Source organism: Lissotriton helveticus, chromosome 5_1 (assembly GCF_964261635.1).
Source record: "Lissotriton helveticus chromosome 5_1, aLisHel1.1, whole genome shotgun sequence".
NCBI classification, from domain to species: domain Eukaryota; kingdom Metazoa; phylum Chordata; class Amphibia; order Caudata; family Salamandridae; genus Lissotriton; species Lissotriton helveticus.
Window position 1 is genome coordinate 1,012,768,303 of NC_136065.1, and position 20,677 is coordinate 1,012,788,979.

The window sequence follows — 20,677 nt, forward strand, 5'->3', positions numbered from 1 at the left end:
ACCTCTACGCTATCCAATGCTGTCCCTACTGTGGCACTCTGTAGAGTGGGAATAGTAATTTTTTCTACTACTCTATCCAACGCTTTCCCTACTGTTGCACTCTCTGGAGTGGGAATAGTCATTTTTACCCATACGCTATCCAAAGCTTTCCCTACTGTTGCACTCTCTGGAGTTGGAATAGTAATTTTTACCCATACGCTATCCAACGCTTTCCCTACTGTTGCACTTTTTGGAGTTGGACTAGTAATTTTTACCCCTACGCTATCCAACGCTTTCACTACTGTTGCACTCTCTGGAGTTGGAATAGTAATTTTTGCCCCTACACTATCCAATGGTTTCTCTACTATTGCGCTCTCTGGAGTGGGAATGGTAATTTTAAGTTCTATGCTATCCAACGTTTTTATTACTGTATTTTTTTTATTTATGGATTTTGAATAGTATTTTTATTTATTTAGCTATTTAATATTTTTTGTATAATTTTAGATAATATAGTATATAATTAATGTAAAAAATATTAAAAGTATATTTAATTTTTTTAATTTATTAAACATAATTATTTATTTTTTATTTATGTTTTTGTTTTATGTTTTTATATGTATTTGTAATGAACAAGTTACTTACCTTCGGTAACGCTTTTTCTGGTGGATACAGTATCTGCCTGTGGATTCCTCACCTTGTGAATTTCCCCCTGCATCAGCAATGTTCGGAAAATTCTTTTGTAGCACGCCGGCGTCGACGACGTTACAGGAGCACGGCATCGTGCGCGACTCCGACTGACGTCACTGACTCCTTATTAGGCCTACGTCGGCGTGATGACATCAGTTCTGCCCTTTTTTCCGTGCCGGACGGACCAATGATAGTAGACATATACATATACAATGTACCCAGTACATAATTTCCAAAAATACACACATAGGGGTTGATTCCGATCCGGTAAAAAAAGCGTCCGTACGAATCGTATCCGGAGCCCTCTCCGTACGACTCGTACACACGCCGTCCGACCCGACGAGTACCATCCGGACCGGGGCATCAGGACGCGATCCGTACGGTCTATGCCAGGTAAGGGCGATTCGTACGGAAAAGCGCACAATCACATACGGTGCGTACCCCCATGATCGCAGGGGTACACCCCGTACACCCTGCGTACATGGGGTACGGTGCATACAACACATGATCGCAGGGGTACGCACCGTACACCCAGCGTACATGGGGTACGGTGCGTATAAACCAGCCGCGAGCCGTACAGATGTCGCATACAGCGGGTTCCGACGGAGACTCGTACGGGGGTTTGAGTCGTACGGTCTCTGTACGAATCGTACTTCGACGTATGTACGTATGTACGCGGGAGGTTGCAGGGTACGATTCGTACGGGAAAAACGATCCGAACGGCTATCCGGAGCGGTTTTTCCCGAATCGGAATCGACCCCATAGTGTGAAGATAATGCATAATGGCGGCGGCGGAATAAAGAACTCTTAAAATCCCACAAGTATCGTTTTCCTTTACCTGATTAATAGGACTTAGCCCAAGAAGTCCTTTTGCGACGATACAACTTTCGATTTGGAGCGGGCAGGAGATGCTTGAGCAATACCTTTGATATATATATATATATATATATATATATATATATATATATACACGTCAATGCATTTAAACATTGTCATAAACTCAGATATAAAAGAGTGGACAACGGGGAGGCGGGTGGGCATGTGAGGAATCCACAGGCAGATACTGTATCCACCAGAAAAAGCGTTACCGAAGGTAAGTAACTTGTTCTTCTGATGGATACATCTGCCAGTGGATTCCTCACCTTGTGAATAGATTCCCACAGCAGTCCCCACTCCCGGAGGAGGGTGTCCACTCTTCTATACCAGAAAATCTTGAAGGACAGAGCGCGCAAAATGGCCATCCCTCCTCACCTCGCTATCCAAGCAGTAATGCTTTGCAAAAGTGTGGAGGGAGCCCCATGTCGCTGCTCTACAAATGTCCTCTACAGGTACACCTCTAGACAAAGCAGATGTTGATGACTTTGCTCTAGTAGAATGAGCCCTTATACCCTCTGGAGGTTCCTTACTAGCCAGGGCGTAGCAGATTTTGATGCATAGTATGATCCATCTTGAGAGTGTGCGCTTATGCACAGCTTTTCCTTTTTTGCAGCCAGCAAATCCAACAAAGAGCTGGTCATCCACTCGATAGTCTTTTGTCCTATCAAGATAAAAGCTCACCGCCCTTTTGGGGTCAGACGGTGAAGTCGCTCCTCCTCCTTGGAAGGGTGAGGGGGAGGATACAAGGTAGGAAGGGTAATGGACTGTCCTAGATGAAAGGGAGTTACCACCTTAGGCAGAAAAGCAGCCCTGGTCCTAAGAACCATTCGTTCAGCATGAATGGTCAAGAACGGGGGCTTTGAACTAAGAGCTTGAAGCTCACTTACCCTCCTTGCCAAGGTAATTGCGACAAGAAAAACAGTCTTAAAAGACAAAAGTCTCAAAGGACACCTGTGTAGAGGTTCAAACGGAGAACCCATTAAATATGTAAGAACCAAGTTCAAGTCCCATTGAGGTACAATAAAGGGAGTAGGAGGAAACTTATTTGTTAAACCCTTTAAAAATCTCAATACAACAGGAGATTTAAACAAAGATGGTTAATCTGGTAAACAGATAAAAGCCAATAAAGCTGATAGATATCCCTTTACAGTAGCTAGAGCAAAACCTTGCTGCGCCAATGAAAGAGCAAATTGAAGTATTTGTGACAAACGAGCTCTGAAAGGATCAACAGAATTCCCCCCACACCAGGATACATTTAGACCACCTATAAGAATAGATGGACTTGGTGGAGACACGCCTGGACGATAGAATGACATCCACCACATCAGGTGGGAGAGAAAAGGAATTCAGGTTGCCCCGTTCAATCTCCAGGCATGAAGGTGTAAGGTCTTGAGGTGGGGGTGTAGAACCTGCCCCTCCATCTGAGAGAGGAGGTCTGCCCTGAGAGGGAGACAGAGCGGCGGGCACGAGGAGAGGTGGAGAAGATCTGTGTACCACACCCTTCTTGGCCAATCCGGGGCGATCAATATGACTTGGGCCCGGTCTTGGCGAATCTTCCTCAGAACCCGAGGAAACAAGGGTACGGGAGGAAACGCGTAAAGGAGTTGTGAGTCCCAACTCAACTGAAACGCGTCCCCCAAGGCTCTCTGCATCGGAAACTGGAGGCTGCAGAATGACGGGCAGTGAGCATTCTTGTGAGTGGCATACAGGTCCACCTGAGGAGATCCCCATGTCCGAAAGACATGACAAACTACCTCTGATCGGCTGAGAACTGCCGACTGAGACTCTCTGCACGAACGTTCAGTACTCCGGCCAGATGATTTGCCACCAGACAAATCTGATGTTCCTGAACCCAGGACCAGAGACGCAGAGCCTCTCTGCAGAGACACTGCGACCCCACCCCTCCCTGTTTGTTGATATACCACACCGCAGTGGTGTTGTCCGTCAGGACCTGAACCGACCGACCGCGAAGGGAAGGGAGGAAGGCCTTGAGTGTCAGAAGTATTGCCCGCAATTCCAAAAGGTTGATGTGAAGAACCCTTTCATCTGGAGACCAAAGACCCTTGACTTCCAGATCCCCCAGATGAGCACCCCACCCTAGAGTGGATGTATCCGTTATCACTGTGGCCAACGAGATAGGAGTTTGAAAAGGCTTTCCTTGAGACAGATTGCCTTCTACTCCCCACCAAGACAGATCCGCCGCAGCTTCTCTGGAGATCCTCACTGACTCCCCGAGATCCCCTTGGTGTTGATACCACTGCCTGCGGAGGCACCACTGGAGTGCCCTCATGTGCCAGCGTGCATGGTTGACCAACAGAATGCAAGAAGCAATCAGACCGAGCAGACGAAGGACCTTCAGGACTGGAACAACCGCTCCATTGTAAAATAAAGGAATCATTTCCTGTATGTCGTGAATCCTTTGTGGTGAAGGGAATGCACGACATACAGTTGTGTCCAGTACCGCACCTATGAACAGGTTGTGCTGGGAGGGCACCAGGTGAGATTTGGGTACATTTATCTCAAAACCCAACCTGTGCAACAACTGAGTTGTCTCTTGCAGATGATGAAGCACTATCTCTGGAGATTCTGCTTTGATCAGCCAATCGTCCAGATAAGGGAATGCTGGAATCCCTGACCTTCTGAGATGTGCAGCCACCACAGCCATCACCTTAGTGAAGACTCGAGGCGCAGTAGTAAGACCAAATGGTAGAACCGCAAACTGGTAGTGTTGCGATCCCACCGTGAAGGAAGATACTTTCTGTGCGACTTCAGAATGGGTATATGGAAATAAGCATCCTGTAAGTCGATTGACACCATCCAGTCTTCTTCCATCAGCGCTTGAAGAACCTGCGCAAGAGTGAGCATCTTGAACTTCTCCTGCTTTAGGTAAAAGTTCAAGATCCTGAGATCCAGGAATATATTCCTAATGGATAAGCATAAACGCGTATTCTGAACTCAAAAACGACATTCTACAATTAAGGGTTCACAAGTTCGTGTAAATACGAAAAGGTTTCGTTGAATTCCCGGGATTCAATTATTTCCTAAGTGGAGGGCTTTGCACACAAACAGACATCCCTTTTCATTATGACAGCCTAACTCTTTCCATTCTTTTTTACTATGGAAGAGGCAGAGCCACATCGATTTGTTTTATTTTCAGGGTGGCAGACAATTAGTATACCCACATTTTAGTCCTCTTTGCTCAGCCAAGCCCACGTTTAAACTCCTCTTTGCAGAGAATTGAAATTTTTCTGTGCGCTGACATTATCAGACCAGTCAGGTACCTTAATGAACTTAGCAATGGAAAACAATGAGTAAAGCCCAGTTTCCATTCGTATGGCTGAGGCAATGGCAGATTTGGGAATGAATAGCAATTTTTAACACAGCTCCCTTTCAGCTTTTTCCAGTCTAGGCCTTTGCTCAACGTCAAAAAGTCCACTTTATAAAGGGCTTTAGAGGGAGCAATTGCTTTATAGACTGTCAAGACACAGTGAAGCGACAGACCTCCGTAGTCCTTCGAAAAAACTTTAGCCCACTTATGAAAGAACATACCTTGGTGCTTAGGTAGGTCAAATGTGAGGCCCAAGTAGGAGAGGTGTTAAAACCCACCCCAAGTACTTATATTCTAAAGTGGCATTTATCCAACCAGATCTCTTCCTGCCAAAAACCACAACTTTGGTTTTCTCAAAATTGATTGGTAAATTATTCCTTTTGCAGTATTTGTGAAATTCCACCAATTTCCTTTTCAGGCCGACCAGGGTTCTGTTAAGTATAACAATATCATCCGTGTAGAAAAGATGAAATATGAGACCCTCTCATTTTGGAAGAAAAGGAATGGGTGGCTTGCAGGTCTTTTGAGATTCTCCAAACAAAAAGGCTGGGATAAAGAGTGCTTTATGGGGGGTTAGATGTGCTGCAAACATAATTCCTACCAGTACTAGTGGTAAGTTAATTGTAACAACGAAGAAAAACAAGGCAATTACACAATCTACAAATCCTGGACATTCAGACTGTTGAATACAATGACTGTCAATGCGGTTATAACCTTATTCTTCGAGGAAAAGAGTGAATGAGTGCGCCAGTTCTGTTGAATGAAGGGCCCTGTCTGACATCACATATCACATGTTTTGAGAAAATGTACTTCTTCGGTGAGAATATATATAAAGATACAATTGCATGCATTTAGGGGATGATAAAGGAGTTTGGCTCGAGAGTTAGTTGTGCAATACATTTGTTCACATTAGACATTCTCTTGCATGTACTCAGAGAAGCATTACACTGAAAATGCTTGTGACATATTGACACTATGAAAATGCCAATCAAACACGTGGAACAAAAACAAGATTGAGGGATACATACCATTAAAGGTGTTTGGCCATCTGTGTCTTTAAAATTCACATCAGCTCCATAATCAATTAGGTAAGATGCCACTTCTTCATCCCCTGATACTGCAGAAACTCTCATGAGTGCTGTCCATTCTAAAAGTGTATCTTTGGCATCCACCTGGTGCAATAAAGCAGAAATGCACCAGAACATTACTAAAACCACCCAGGAAAACAGTTATTTAAAAAAAAATGCCAATCTACGATCTTGTAAAGATAGTAGGGTAGGGTAATACTGCATGCGTAGTCATCAATTTGCTACTTCAACGAACATTAATGTAAAACTAATAGTTAAGCCAACACACATACACAAATGCTTTAGGGCTCAATTCAGAAAGTAGATAAAAGGGAATATTCAGAGTGTGTAAGAATATTTCCATGACTACGCTTACTGGTCCAGATTGTCAACAATTACGAAAAAACAAACCAAATACTCTGTACACAAAACGTATGTTGGTTTGCTGCCATATGCAAATTAGTAATTGACTAGAATATGCAAGTGTGAGAATGGAAACATCGTACTTTTTTAAGGCTGTGTGAAATTTCCCTTACCTTGCAAAATATTCTGCTTAAACAACATAAAAGAAGTATAGTGCATGAAGGCTTACACTGTACAATATCCACAATATTCCAAATAGGAAGAGTAGGAAAACAGCCAACGCTGAGCAACCCCTCCAGAAGCAATCAAACTTGAGATGGAGCTCAGTCTACTGAGGCTGTGGCAGACCAACTTTGTGGTTACCCACTATGGAAAAAGAAATAGTCTTTCTCCATAAACCTTTGGTTCAGTTTATAAACAAGCCACGGGTTGGAAGCCAAACGCAGGGTAAATGCCGTAGGGGAAGATGTACGCACCAGCAGTGAAATACATGAAGAAGAGTGAAAATGACAATAGCTAAGTACAATCTAAGTTCATTATGATACAAGTTACAGGTAAACTTCATTATGGCAAAACTGTAGCATGTCTCCGATAAGCCCTGGCAGAGATTGCGTAGCAGCGCTACGGGGAAATCCGCGAAGTGGTAAAAAGAACTCCGCAATGCTACGAGGAGTTCCGCAGGCATGCAGAGTTGCTTGTTCCGCATACCCGGCCATGCACACGAGACGTTTCTGACGGTCAGCAGTGCGGATTGCGTTTACGGGGGAAATTTCGCTCAAACTTCACCACGCAGTCGCCAATGGGCGCGGACATCTTGTTTTTCTACTCTTTGTTATTATTCTGGGGCTACTCAAATCTTTTCAATAGTTTGCTTCTAAAACTTATTTTCTGATCTTCTATATTTATTATCTATCCCTCTCTCTTCCTAAGTGTATATTTTGCATTTTATTTCTACTTTTACTGCGTTTTTGTATTGTTTTTCTATTACTTGCTTTTTTTTTTTTTACTTCCCTACTTCTTCTCCTGACTTTATTTTTTACTTTTCAATTTTCTTTTCCGCCACCCGCCCCCCAGAATCCTGGCTAAGTGTAGGCAAATTCAGGAGCAGGCTTCCTTGTGGAAGCCGGTGCCCGGAATGGGTGCAGGTCCGGGCTTTATTCTCAGAGGTGGAGGTGGCCGCCGTAGATTTTTTCGTGCAGCACCACCTCCCCTTAACCTTGGCGGCAGGCCTGGTTCCGGCTATGGGATCTAGGAGCGTCACCTCTGGTGGGCGAGGGTGAGCCGGGCAGTGTTTCGCAGCTCTGAGATCCTGGCACCCACAACCAGCTGACTCACTGGTGGTCCGACATCCTGGATCGGGAGCAGGACCTGCTAGGTGTTGAGGTCGTGGGGCTTGGTGAGTAGCTAATTTATTACTATTGTGTGTTCTGTTCTGTGTTATTGTGAATATAATTGTTTTCCCAAATAGCAAGAATGCTGCTGCTGCTTACATGCTGGTAAGGTACGTTTAGAAATCTCATATTATGTGATTGTTATTCTTTTAGACAGGAGAAAGGCGCTACTAATCTTGTTTGCAGGGTACAGAACTTAAGTTAGGTAATGCTAGAGAGACTCCTTTCCTTTGTCCTGTCACTAAGATAGTGGTGGTAGGTAGTTATTATAGTTAGTTACTTAGTATTATTTGGTATTTTTTAGCAGTCTGCATGACGCTTCCTCCGTCAAGTGCTGCTGACTCCAGTCCTTAGTAGAACCTTTTGTAGTTTGTTAGTGAGTGACTAATATAGCAACTCAGCACATCAGCAACCAACCGACAGTTTGGTGAATGCAATATGCATGCGTCCATCTATGCATTTTTGAGGACTAAAATAAATGGAAATGCAGGCTAAGTGAACAATTGGCCCGTCAAAGGGGGTTGATTCATTGATGATTGTGAATGAGATCGGAACTTAGAAGAAGCAAATATCATTTTTGGAAGTGCATTCCAAAGTCTTCGGAATAGGCGGGCTAGGTGGTACTTAGGTTTAGGATTCTGGAATCGGAATGGAACACTGGAATAGTAAAGAGATAGGATGGTCCGCAACCGCAACACTACTAGTCGATCTGATTAGATAGGTCAGTTTTATTGCAATTGTCGTCCTGTCAAAAAATCTTTTTGGAGCATTTTTAAAATATTTATTATTTGTTTCACACCAATCAATGAATGTCTCTGTATCATGTCTTACATGGTAAGCATCCAGGTGCAAGAAGACGACGGGGTCTGCTGAGCCGGGAGGTGCCTCCCATGGGCAGGATTGCTCTTACAGATGGCTCTGTAGCAGCCCCAGTAAGTCCTCCTGTTGTTAATATTAATAATAACATTTCCCTAACTATTACTGCACCTTATTTTTTCAAACTTTTATTTCCATTTCCTAATCACATTGTTTACCACATCTTCTTCGATCTATCTGTTTCTAAATTGTTGTTATTCTTGCATTACCTACCTATTTAGTTAATATATTTCTAGTGTCTGTTTTTTTTTACATTAATCTAACTGCCACTAATTCTATACTACTATTAGTCTGTCTGTAGCTTGCTTTAGAATTTATTATGGTTTTTCAGTCAGCTTTCCCTCTCCCTTATATTTTTTGGACTGCCTAGTGGTGGTACTACTGTAAGACTCAGAGAACACATTGGTCCTTTACTACTACCCCCTCTGGCTTTTGGCTTAATTGAACTACGGTGAGTGCTACTGACATACAGGACTTGGCAAAATCCTTTGGGTTCTGCTTCTGTCCACTTTAAAAAATGGGGCAACCCAATAGGTACAGGACCTGGGTAAACTGCGATAAGAGAAACAATGCGTGAGTCAAACCCTAGTTACTCAGTAAAAATATTATTCAGAGCATCTCATAATTCTGCAGTTCTATGAGATGAATCTTGTATGTGGTACAGCAAAAAGCAAGAGACTTATTTATTACCAAGCAATTTAATTCATTGCTAGTTCAATGGATATCTTGGATTCATAAAAAACAGTTTCCAAATGTCAAATTCAATACATTAGTACAGCAACTTAGTCAAAGGTGATTATGCCCCAAGAAAGGACGCGCAAAGGCAGACGTGATAAAGGATGATATAAGTGTTTTTAGAAAGATTATAGAGAGAATCAGAAAATTGTGACAACAAATAAAATTACAATCTTTACAATGGAGAACGGACGGTTTGGCAAAATACCGTCCCAATAAACACCCAGCCTTCATACTCTTCTTTTATAATTTTATCAATGCAAAATGGACATAAGTTCCAAAATAGGCACGTCAGGTTAAGGGGGGGAACAAGGTCCGGGTGAAATCATGAATTGGGCGGCGACGTTTCGACTCGTCTAGTGGCCCGACAGGTAGGTTACACCTCGGCCGTGCGAGTGTTCATCAGGACAGTAGAGGGAAGGGCAATATCACCAGGGCTTGGTAATACCCGTAACAGTGTAAGGCAGGAGGTATATCAACCGTATGTGGACACTCTCACATCGGGAAGGGGTATATTATTTCGCCTTGCACTATTCAATAGTACTCGATGAATAAATTGATTGTTTCTCAATGATTGTCATATATATACTGGTGTCCAAACAATAATAGGGCATCGTGCAGAATCTGGCATAAGTCTCATCAGTGTCTCTATTAATTGGACAAGTTCCTCACATTCAATGTGGAATTGTAACCCTCACGGAAGACGTTGGAGGCTATTTCCATGATCTTATTCAAGGAGGGGGTCAACCTTCCGTTCGCCAGCCCTTCACTCGTAAAACTCCTAGCGTTTGTAGGAACAAAATTCCTCATTCAATGGGAATTTTCAAATTGGCAAGCTATTTCCCCATGTTCACAAACATAGAAAAGCGGGCTGGAACCTTTCTCACATGCAGCGCTGCATTCGTTGGACTCCCAGCGTTTGTGGTTACAATTCCACATTGAATGTGAGGAACTAATATTGTTTGGACACCAGCCCCAAACAACCGAAGCTGGCAACCTCTCTCACAAAGAGAGAAAGGAAGCGCTTGAGAAAAGCAAGAAAAACTAAATCAAACATCCGAGGGCCATTGGTGATACATCCTCAAAAAACCAATTTCGACTATAACGATACCAACGACAAGGTGCTGACAGAGGGAGACCCCTCTCAAAATAAAACAATGCCTGCGCTTGGTTCAACTCCAACTGACAACCCCTTAACAAAGGAGGCCATCACTCCAGATGGCCCAACCCAACAAACTAGTCCAATTCAGCAAGCAAGAAAAGTGTTCAGCATATTCAACCTCCCGGTAGTGAAAGAAGAACTCAAGCCTTTGATCCCAGGAACATTAAAAACCTCAGACACTGTGCACAGTAATAAAGCAAATACTAACTTCTCTACCTTACAAGCGACCTCCCAATAGCAGCAAAGTGGATTCAAAGAGATGTACGAAGCCCAATGGAAGAAAGAAACGGGCACAGCGGTCGGGAGCAACAAACGTTCCACCAGTTGCAAACTCCACCAGTATTGAGAAAAATTGTTTCCAACATCAAATTAACTCTGCCCCATCAGACCCGGAGCCTAGCCGGGCCGGCACAGCCTCTTCAAGTAACAGGGGGGGAAAAAAGCTACATAGAACCAATACGACTCATTCCAAGCAAAAAAGTTGAATTAATCCCGCGATGCAGCTCAAGAGGGCCACATGACATCTTGAATAGAGGGTCTATTTTAAAACTCTTAGAAGAATTACCAGCCCTGCGTCATATCAAAACAGGCGATTTGGAATCAATTGAATTAAAATTTAACCCTCACCAATCAGGCCCAGACTCCACGATTATAACATGGACCGAATACAGCTTTACAGAACAAATCCTGCAGCATAGGGAAGAATTCGCCCTATGGGGCATAGAGGTAATAAAGGTTAAGCCCGCACGATACCCCAGTCCGCTCCAGAAACAAAGTCCGAAACGGAGCCTCCTAAAAAGGCGCGAAAGGCCCAGACCAAAGAAGCATCATGACAGAAGAAGGTCTCCTACCTAGGCAAATTACAATCACAATTGCTCACCATGAAGAAGTCACACTCGAGAGGCACCCACAACCTCCCTTGGTTCTAAACCAGAGGGGTGTAGAACGAATCCCAAGACAAACATCAGGAAAAGAGTAGGGTTGCAAGATCTGTTCTTGGAATGTCAACTGGTTAAGCACAAAGCTGGAGGAAGACGATGTCTTGGAGTTTATTACACAACACAACATACTTCTGCTCCAGGAAACCTGGAAGACAAAAAACTGGCCTCTCATGGGATATAAAGAACACTTCATCCCAGCACAAAAGGAGGCACGACACGGTAGGACAAAAGGAGGGCTATCAATCTTTATATCCACCGACTTCCTTTGGAGAGATGTCTGTATTGATTTAGATTCCACATGGATGCAATGCATCAAAGTCAAAATATCTCCTACCGTGGGTCTATTAATTCTGAATTTATGTATGCACCCAGCGGGAAAACATAAAGGGAAAAGAATTAAGCAACTAATAGCTGCAATTACAGCACTGAAAACCACCTACCCAAGTGACAATATGATAATCACAGGTGACTTCAACATGAATCCAAGGACATGAGAGAAATTTAGCGACCTTTATACAGCCACGACTGGGCAATCGAAGCAGACAAGATGCAATGGGGAAGAAATGTACAGCAAAATTGGAAGCCCTCTTTCTGCACATTCTAAATGGAAGGGGTCTCTTGGACAGACCTGCAGGCCTAACGAGGGTCACCAGGAACACAGGCTCAACAATAGACTTTACACTAGCAGACCCTGATCTATTTCCTTACATTAAAGATTTCCATATCCTGGAACGGGTTGAAAGTGACCACTATCCCCAGATCTTTACATTATCTATCAATCCAAAAGAGTCGGAGTAGGCGCATCCCCTAACATTGAACACTCAACTCTTTAACTTACAACGATTACATTGGAACGAAGACAACATCTTCAATCTAATGGAGACATGTCGCTCATTGCTCTCACTGTCAGTAGAAGCTTAAGATACAGTAAAGGCCTGGGAGTCCTTCGTAGTCAACATGAACAAAAAATACCAAAATAAGTGCAGAGCAAACAAAATAACAAGAAACGGAGGAGGGAAGTGGTACACGCCAAAAATGCATTCAATAAAAACACGGATGAATACATACCTAAGGTTATTTCGAAAAAAGGACCCTCAATTATCACAACAAACTCTCACATCAATAGAAAATTTAAAAAAGGAGCTTAAACATGAAACCAAGGTGGCCAAGCAAAAGTATAAGGAAAACCTTGAGACGACCATACTCCATGCCAGCAAGCTGCGAAATTCCAAACAGTTCTGTGCAAAAATAAACCTTATGCTTAACGGTAAACAGCGGCAGTTCAACTCGGACATGACAGATCAAATCTGGAGCACTCACATTGATGCAACATATAACACCACACTGGACAAGTGCATAGATAATACAACTAACATCCCAGAGCTCAATCCGACTCCCAGTTCGAGAACAACCCTAGAAGCTGGGAATCCCTGTAAGCAAAAAGATTCACCTCATGCGTTCAGTCCGGTACTGGTGGAAGCTTCAGCTCTGGACCCAATAAAGTCATCCCAAATCAAAGAAAGCAGTAAGCCAGCCTTTCTGAAGCATAAAGGAGAAACAGACCAGATAACCCAAAAACAGGTCCTGAAGACTATAAATCATCTAAGAGCAGACGGGGCTCCCGGACCAAATGGCCTACCCAATACTCTATTTAGGCAAGATCCTGTGTTTTGGTCTAGCCTCTTATCCCCCTTGTTTTGTAACAGCTTAAAGACCGGGAATATTCTTGACTCCTGGAGGGGCAGCATTCTTCAACCAATTCATAAATCAGGGACACACTCAGACCCTAACAACTACAGGTTAATAGCCCTAATAGATGTTGAGGCCAAGATCTACGCATCCAACTTATTGGCAGATCTGGAGACCTGGGTCAGAAGCAAAAACTTGATCCCAATGACACAAACAGGATTCCGGGCCGGCATGTGCACCCTAACAAACTTATCAGAACTAACTCTCCTAGCTAAGAAAGAAATCGACAACTCTAACATCCTATATACATGCTTTCTAGACCTCAAAGCTGCCTTTGATAAAGTGCCAAGATCTAAACTATGGGCTAAAATGAAAGCTTGGGGCGCCCCTCCCAGCTTATTGGGAGCAATCATCAACTTACATTCACATACCTGGGTCCAAATAAAAAAAGGGGACCGTCGGCGCATAACAAAGAAATTTCCAACAATAAACGGGCTAAAGCAAGGATGTGTGATGGCCCCCAGCTTATTTAACATCTATACCGCCGACCTAGAGAGCGACCTACGCACAATCCAGGGTGACCCGCCGAAGTTGGGACAAACACCCATAGCGAGTCTGCAATACGCGGATGATATTGTGCTCCTCTCTCAAACTCCTCTTGGTTTACAACGGCTGATCTCACAACTTGCACTGTACATTTCAAATGCACAATTAACAATAAACCTCAAAAATCTAATGTCCTATGCAAGTCTCTTAGGCAAGCGCGTCTATCACTAAATCTGGAAGAAGCTTGGCATTCACCAATGTCACATCTTGCTATTAAACAAACTACCAACAAAGCCGTCAAACAAGCATAATTGCTAATAGACAAAGCATTAGTGGCTGGCAAAAGTCATGCCTGGATCGTGATGCCAACATATAAATAACTGAAACAACAATCCTATTTACAAGAATGTTTCAGGGATCACTACAAGAGGAAAATAAGCTTATTGAGGTTGGGGTGGTTTCCGAGTAAAGACCTCATGCCAAAATGGTTACGGACCTGGCAAACTCTGGATTGTCGCCTCTGTGATAAGGGAGTAGAGTCGGTATTGCATCTATTATGTATCTGTCCGGCCTTACAAAATCAAAGGAAGATCCTTCTGAGGCCACTCCTAAGAGAAACACAAGTCAGGACCTGCAGGGCGGCTGTGATAAAATGCCTCAGTGGGTCTTCGATACAACTTTCCTGCAAAACGATAACATTCCTGACATTTGCTGCTCAAGAGCTCGACAAAAAAGGAAGGAGCAAAAGAGGAGCTGGGATATATGGACACCTTGCAGCCGGACCCAGAACATCTTTCATCCTCATTACAGCCCCCCTCTTCTTCTCTTTTGTATTAAGACACTGCAAGCATTTTATTTAAGATAAGAGGGGACAGTTACATCTAATCAAATATAAGCCCTTATATGTGCAGCACCCCTTGTTATAACTGTTATTTGCTGGCCTCAATCCTTTAATGAGAGGGCCACTGCCTTATAAAAGCACTACTCCTGCTTCCTTTTATCTTTGTATATTTAAAAACGTTCTCCCTGTTTTTACTTATCATGTATATCTGTGCAAAGTCACCCAGGACACGGGGTATGTTTTATGCTGTTTTACGCTGATTCAATATGTTGATGTTTATCACATGGTGGTAAGTTCCACCCTTTTACGATTTTAACAAATCAAAAAAAAGTATTATATATGGTCCTTTACTACTACTAGAACTACTACTCTGCTGTGTAGATTGCATGCCCAACTAAGGTATTCTATGCATGTTTGTTGAGATTAGAAGGCTTTCTTTTACTTTATTTCTTATGCTTAATCAGTAAATATAATGATGGTCATGCTGCACACCCAAAGTAATGTATTTTAATTTTTACTTATTCTCGTCTAGGTTTAGTACTATTATTATTATCAGCATCAGTTGATTTTGAACAACTGATTACTGTGCACCATGGTGCACCATGACTGGAAGTAAGTATGAGGAGGAGGAGGGCACAATTATATTTTCCAACCAATAGAGAGGACTCGAGACTCGAGAGACCTCATGTCCGATGACTCGAGAGACCTCATGTCCGATTGTCCGCCCGGTTGACCACTCATTTCTTGAAAAAAAGTTTTATATAACGTTCAATGTCAAGGTCCTCAATTCACCCAATAAGCGAAGGCAAGTATGGCACTATCTCCTTCAGCAGCGCCCTGACATCATATTCCTGCAGGAGACGCATCTCCTGCAGGCAGACACTAAGCGCATGGCACATCCTAAGTATCCTCTTCAGTTCTGGGCTGCAGCGGACACAAAGACAGCGGGGGTGGCAATATTGTGCAGAGCTGGCATCAGGCGGGGGGAAAACAAGCCCTTTCGGGGTGGGGATGGACGCTTCCTTCGGGTGAGTGTGGAGGTTGGGCGGCGCCGATACACCCTATGTAATATTTATGCCCCTAATCAGAGGCAGGACGGTTACCTTTGAGATCTCCTGCGGGACCAGGTGCCGCGGGGATGCCCTTCGTTGATTCTGGAAGGGGACTTCAATCTAGTCTGGAACCCGGATGTGGACTGCAGCGAGGGCTCCTTTAGTGGTGCAGGGGCTATGTCCTCGGCATTGCGCAAGCACATAACGGACCTAAGGTTGTTGTATACGTGGCGCTATCATTCGCCAGATCGGAGGGAGTACTCATTCTATTCTCATGCGCATCGTTCATACTCCCGTATCGATTATTTATTTATTTCCCATGACCTCTCCCGTGACCTTCTCGGGGTCAGTATGCCTGATATCTCGCTTTCTGACCATGCCCATGTTGAGCTGCTCTTGCAGGATCAGGCCGCTTGCCCTACCCGGGAAACGAGGTGGCCCCTGCCGCCGGGTACACTCCGGGATGCAGCGGATGTTGAAAGCATCAGAGAGGCTATTGATTCCTACTTTGACAGTAATGACCTGCCGGAGACATCCTTTCCAGTGGTCTGGGACGCCTTTAAGGCTACGATACGGGGCCACATCACCTCCCTCTCGATTGCGCGGGCGCGCGAGGCTCATTCATTGGAGGATAAATTGGTGGGAGGTATCAAGAAAGCGGAGGTGCAGGATCAGGGCTGTTCCTCCCTAAAATCGAGGAGGCAACTGGCTAATCTTAGGGGGCAGCTCAGGCTGCTGCATACTAATAATAATAATAATAATCCACATTTGTAAAGCGCACAATCACCCGTTAGGGTCTCTAGGCGCTGGGGGGCGAACAGAGCGGAAAAGTCTTTATTGGCATTGAAACAGAGATATTATGAAGGAGGAGACAAGGTGGGGAGGCTATTGGCGGGGCGGCTGAGGGTGCGCACAGCCAAAGTGCATATCGCCAATGTCCAATTGCTGGATGGGGCGAGAGCTACGGCGGAGAAGGACAAATGTGAGGCGTTCAGGGACTACTACTCAGCACTATATCAGGAGGAGGCGCCGCCCCTGGAGATGGTGGAGGAGGTCTTGGGTAATTAGGGGGGGAAGCCACTGCATCCCCACCATGAGCAGTCGATGGAAGGGCCTATCACTCAAGAGGAGATAACAACAGCTATGTGGGAGCTTCCGCTAGGAAAGACCCCAGGGCCGGACGGTCTTCCTTTGTCCTTCTATCGCATGTTTCAGGTACAGCTTCGGCCTTACCTTCTTAGGTTCTACAATTCCTTCACTGACGAGGTGGGACCGTCCCCCGATATGGGATTGGCGGAGATTGCTTTGATTCTAAAGCCCGGAAAGGATCCTACGATGTGCGCGTCATATCGTCCGATTGCTTTGCTAAACACCAATTTTAAAATTTACACTAAGCTGTTTTCGAAGCGGCTGGACCCTCATATGCCGGGTTTGGTGGACCCGGATCAGGTCGGCTTCATCCGTAATCGACAGGGGGCGGACAAAGTGCGCAGGGTTGCGCACCTGCTGGGCAAAGCGCATCAAAATCGGCAAATACCGGCCTGCCTTCTATCGTTGGATGCGGAGAAGGCGTTGGACCGGGTGGACTGGTCCTTTCTGCGAGCGGTGCTACACAAGATGGGGTTCGGCCAGAAGATGATCACCAGGATCATGGCGCCGTACCCGGCTCCGCGTGCCAGGATCCGGGTCAACGGGCAGCTCACGGTGCCGTTTAACATCTATAGGGGTACTAGGCAGGGCTGCCCGCTCTCGCCACTGTTATTTGCTCTTGCGATAGAGCCCTTAGCGGATATGTTCCGGCAGATCTCTGACATCCATGGTATCCCTTTGGGGGGCCGAGAGAACAAGGTGGCGTTGTTTGCGGACGACCTCATTCTTACACTTACGAGGCCTCGTGAATCCCTCCTGGCAGTGCGCTCGGTGTTGTGCCTTTTTCGAACGGGCTTCCGGCCTGAAGATCAATCACAATAAGTCTTGGGCCCTTAATCTCACCATTCCGAAGGATGAAGTGCCCCTTTTGGAGCAGCTTGCTCCATATCAGTGGACAGCCCACCACATCCGTTACCTTGGTCTTCGACTGACCCCCTCGCTGGATGAGTGGACGCAAGTCAATTGGCGGGAGTGCCGGCGCTCGTTCCTTGAAGACCTACGGAGATGGAAACCGCTTGTACCGTCATGGTTGGGCAGGCTCAACGCTCTTAAGATGTCTATCCTCCCCAAAATTCTATATTTAGTCCAGTGCCTTCCCACCCCCATCCCGTTGTGTAATATACGAGGCCTCCACCGCAACCTCACCAATTTCATCTGGGGGGGAAAGAGACCCCGCTTCTCTCAAGCGCTTCTGATGGCGCCGCGTGACAGGGGGAGACTGGCTTGCCCTAATCTTGTGGATTATTACTGGGCAGTGCACCTCCGCTTTATAGTGGAATGGGGAGTAACTGAAAGCGAGAAGGGGTGGCTGCATATGGATCGGGCGGTAACCGGGCGTACCATCTCGGACCTTGCGTGGCGTCATAGGACGGGGCGCTCTCGGAGCGCTTACATAGCGGTACCCACGAAAACGGTGCTAGAGATTTGGGACAAGACAGCGGTGCGCAGGGGCCTCACGACCTTCCCCTCGCCGCACACCCCAATAGAGGGAAATCCGTCCTTTCCACCGACTTATCGTACGGGTGCCTTTGGCAAGTGGACACAGGGCAACTGCAGGGTGCTTACAGATCTGTTTGAGGGGGATCTCTCAAGTCCTTTGCTCACGGTAGAGAGGAGCTTCAGGTCCCGCTTGAGGCAGGGATGCAGTACGCTCAGTTGAGGCACTGGGTAACTGAAGACTGAACATATCGGGCGGCCACTCGCGCCTTCACCCCATTTAAATGGCTGGCCCGCTCCTTTGTTGACTCGAAGGGATTGATATCGCGGATCTATCAGATTTTGCAACATCCCAAAATGCCGCCCTCGCATCGGTATCAGCAACACAGGCAGTCAATGTCAGGTTCGGACATCGCTCCGGCACAGTGGCATCACCTGTGGCGGGATATCCCCAAAGTATATTGTAGCATTCCGCAACAAGAGAACGCTTATAAGATAATGACCCAGTGGTACTATACGCCTTAGCAGTTTTGAAAAGAAATTATAGCAAACAATTAATAAGAAAATGCCAAAACCTCTCATTCACATACTCATATGTATAGCTACGACATTCATACAACCTTATGAATTTATGATCACAAAGAGTTGTATATTGAGTTTTTTTTAAAAATCTTTTATTTTTATTTTATAGCAAAATTTGTCTGATTATTTTGAGTGTCCTATATAGGCTCTTTAAATAGATGATTATAATACACAATTCAATATTTCATTTAATGAAGATGTACACATATAAAGACAAAAAATTATTATTTTTTTTTTTTTTTTGAAAAATATAAACACATATCACACAGACTAACAAAGACAATTTCGGTCAATGGTCTATTGTAGCGGGCAAAAGCGGTGAGTGTTGGCACTCACCGCTTTTGCCCGCTACAATAGACCATTGACCGAAATTGTCTTTGTTAGTCTGTGTGATATGTGTTTATATTTTTCAAAAAAAAATAAATAAAATTTGTCTTTATATGTGTACATCTTCATTAAATGAAATATTGAATTGTGTATTATAATCATCTATTTAAAGAGCCTATATAGGACACTCAAAATAATCAGACAAATTTTGCTATAAAATAAAAATAAAAGATTTTTTTTAAAAACTCAATATACAACTCTTTGTGATCATAAATTCATAAGGTTGTATGAATGTCGTAGCTATACATATGAGTATGTGAATGAGAGGTTTTGGCATTTTCTTATTAATTGTTTGCTATAATTTCTTTTCAAAACTGTTTTTGCCCTACCTATAGCAAATTTAATTCACGTAGGGGTCCCCTGTTTTCCAAACTATACGCCTTAGCGCCTGAGCAGGATGTTCCCTGCCTCTTCCTCTATGTGCTGGCGGTGTCAACATGCAACCGGGGACTTTATTCACATCTGGTGGGCGTGTCCATCGCTGACCCTCTTCTGGAAGGAGGTCCTAAGCCACATCAGGGGGGTGTTGGGATTCCCTCTGCCTGAAGCCACAAGCACGCTATTGTTAGGTATCAAACCTGCTGGTCTAAGGGCGCTGACCCGGAGCGATTGGATTCTGGCGCTTCAAATGCTAGGAGCGGCCAGGCAGCTCATAGCCTTGTATTGGAAAAAAACTGAGGCGCTGCCAATCGCAGCTTGGTTTGTGCGCCTGTGGCATGTTATTACGATGGAGCTATTCACGGCTAGGTTGTAATCCCGGGACATGCGCTTTAAGGCCGTTTGGCGACCCCTGGTTCAATATTTATGTGCTGTTAAGCATGCGCGACATATGCCTGCTAAGCTACGGGCGCTGCGGCTCGTTGAAGACGCGGTGGATCCCCCTGAACCGGATAGGCTGCTAGCGTTGGCGCCTTAGAGCACTACACCCTGGATGTCAGAAGCGCTGGACAAAGATCTGGTGCCCTTTAGCCCCTTCCCCCCCCCCTCCCCCGCGCGTATTGCACTATCTTTGACTGTCTTTCTGGTATTCCTCTCTTTACTAACCCTTCCTATTTGTTCTATCCTGCTGTCTATCACCCTATTGTCCTGTAGGAGTTTGGGCCACTGTGGTCCGTTTGTTCTACTTATGTTGACCACCAGTTTGTATCCGACCTAAGGGATTGGGCTATTTCCTGCAACGACTGAATGACCTGAGCTTGATATCATATGACACGGCCGGCCCCAAGGGGTTGTAGGCGAAACACTGTGTACAATAGGTCTGAGTGGGAGCCTTCCACAAGTTATTATTGTGCTATCTAGTAACGCGGCCGGCCCTGAGTGGGATGTAGGCTTAACGCTTTGTATTACTCAGTCTGTTGGTGCTATTTGTTCTGGAAAATAAAAAGATTTGAAAGATAAAAAAAGTTTTAAAACACAGATTCACCAATAGCTCTAGCCACTGAGTCCAGCCCTTTGGGTTGTCCTCTTTTTGAGAGGCTTTTCAAAAATTGCCACCAACAAAATGCCCAAACAGATTTTTTATTATTTTTGATAGGATAGGACATACTACTGTGCACTCTACTCTAGTACCTGATTTGTGCTAGTGACGT

The 20,677-nt window shown here is 44.8% G+C and overlaps 1 protein-coding gene across 1 annotated transcript in view; it reads right to left on the reverse strand.

Annotated features, from left to right (window-relative positions):
* Positions 1–20,677, reverse strand: part of FANK1 (fibronectin type III and ankyrin repeat domains 1) — a 1,467,952-nt gene that overhangs the window by 101,971 nt on the left and 1,345,304 nt on the right. The window contains exon 8 of the mRNA XM_078643513.1: positions 5,899–6,042. Coding sequence (XP_078499639.1) covers positions 5,899–6,042 — 144 coding nt within the window. The remainder of the gene's footprint in view (positions 1–5,898; positions 6,043–20,677) is intronic.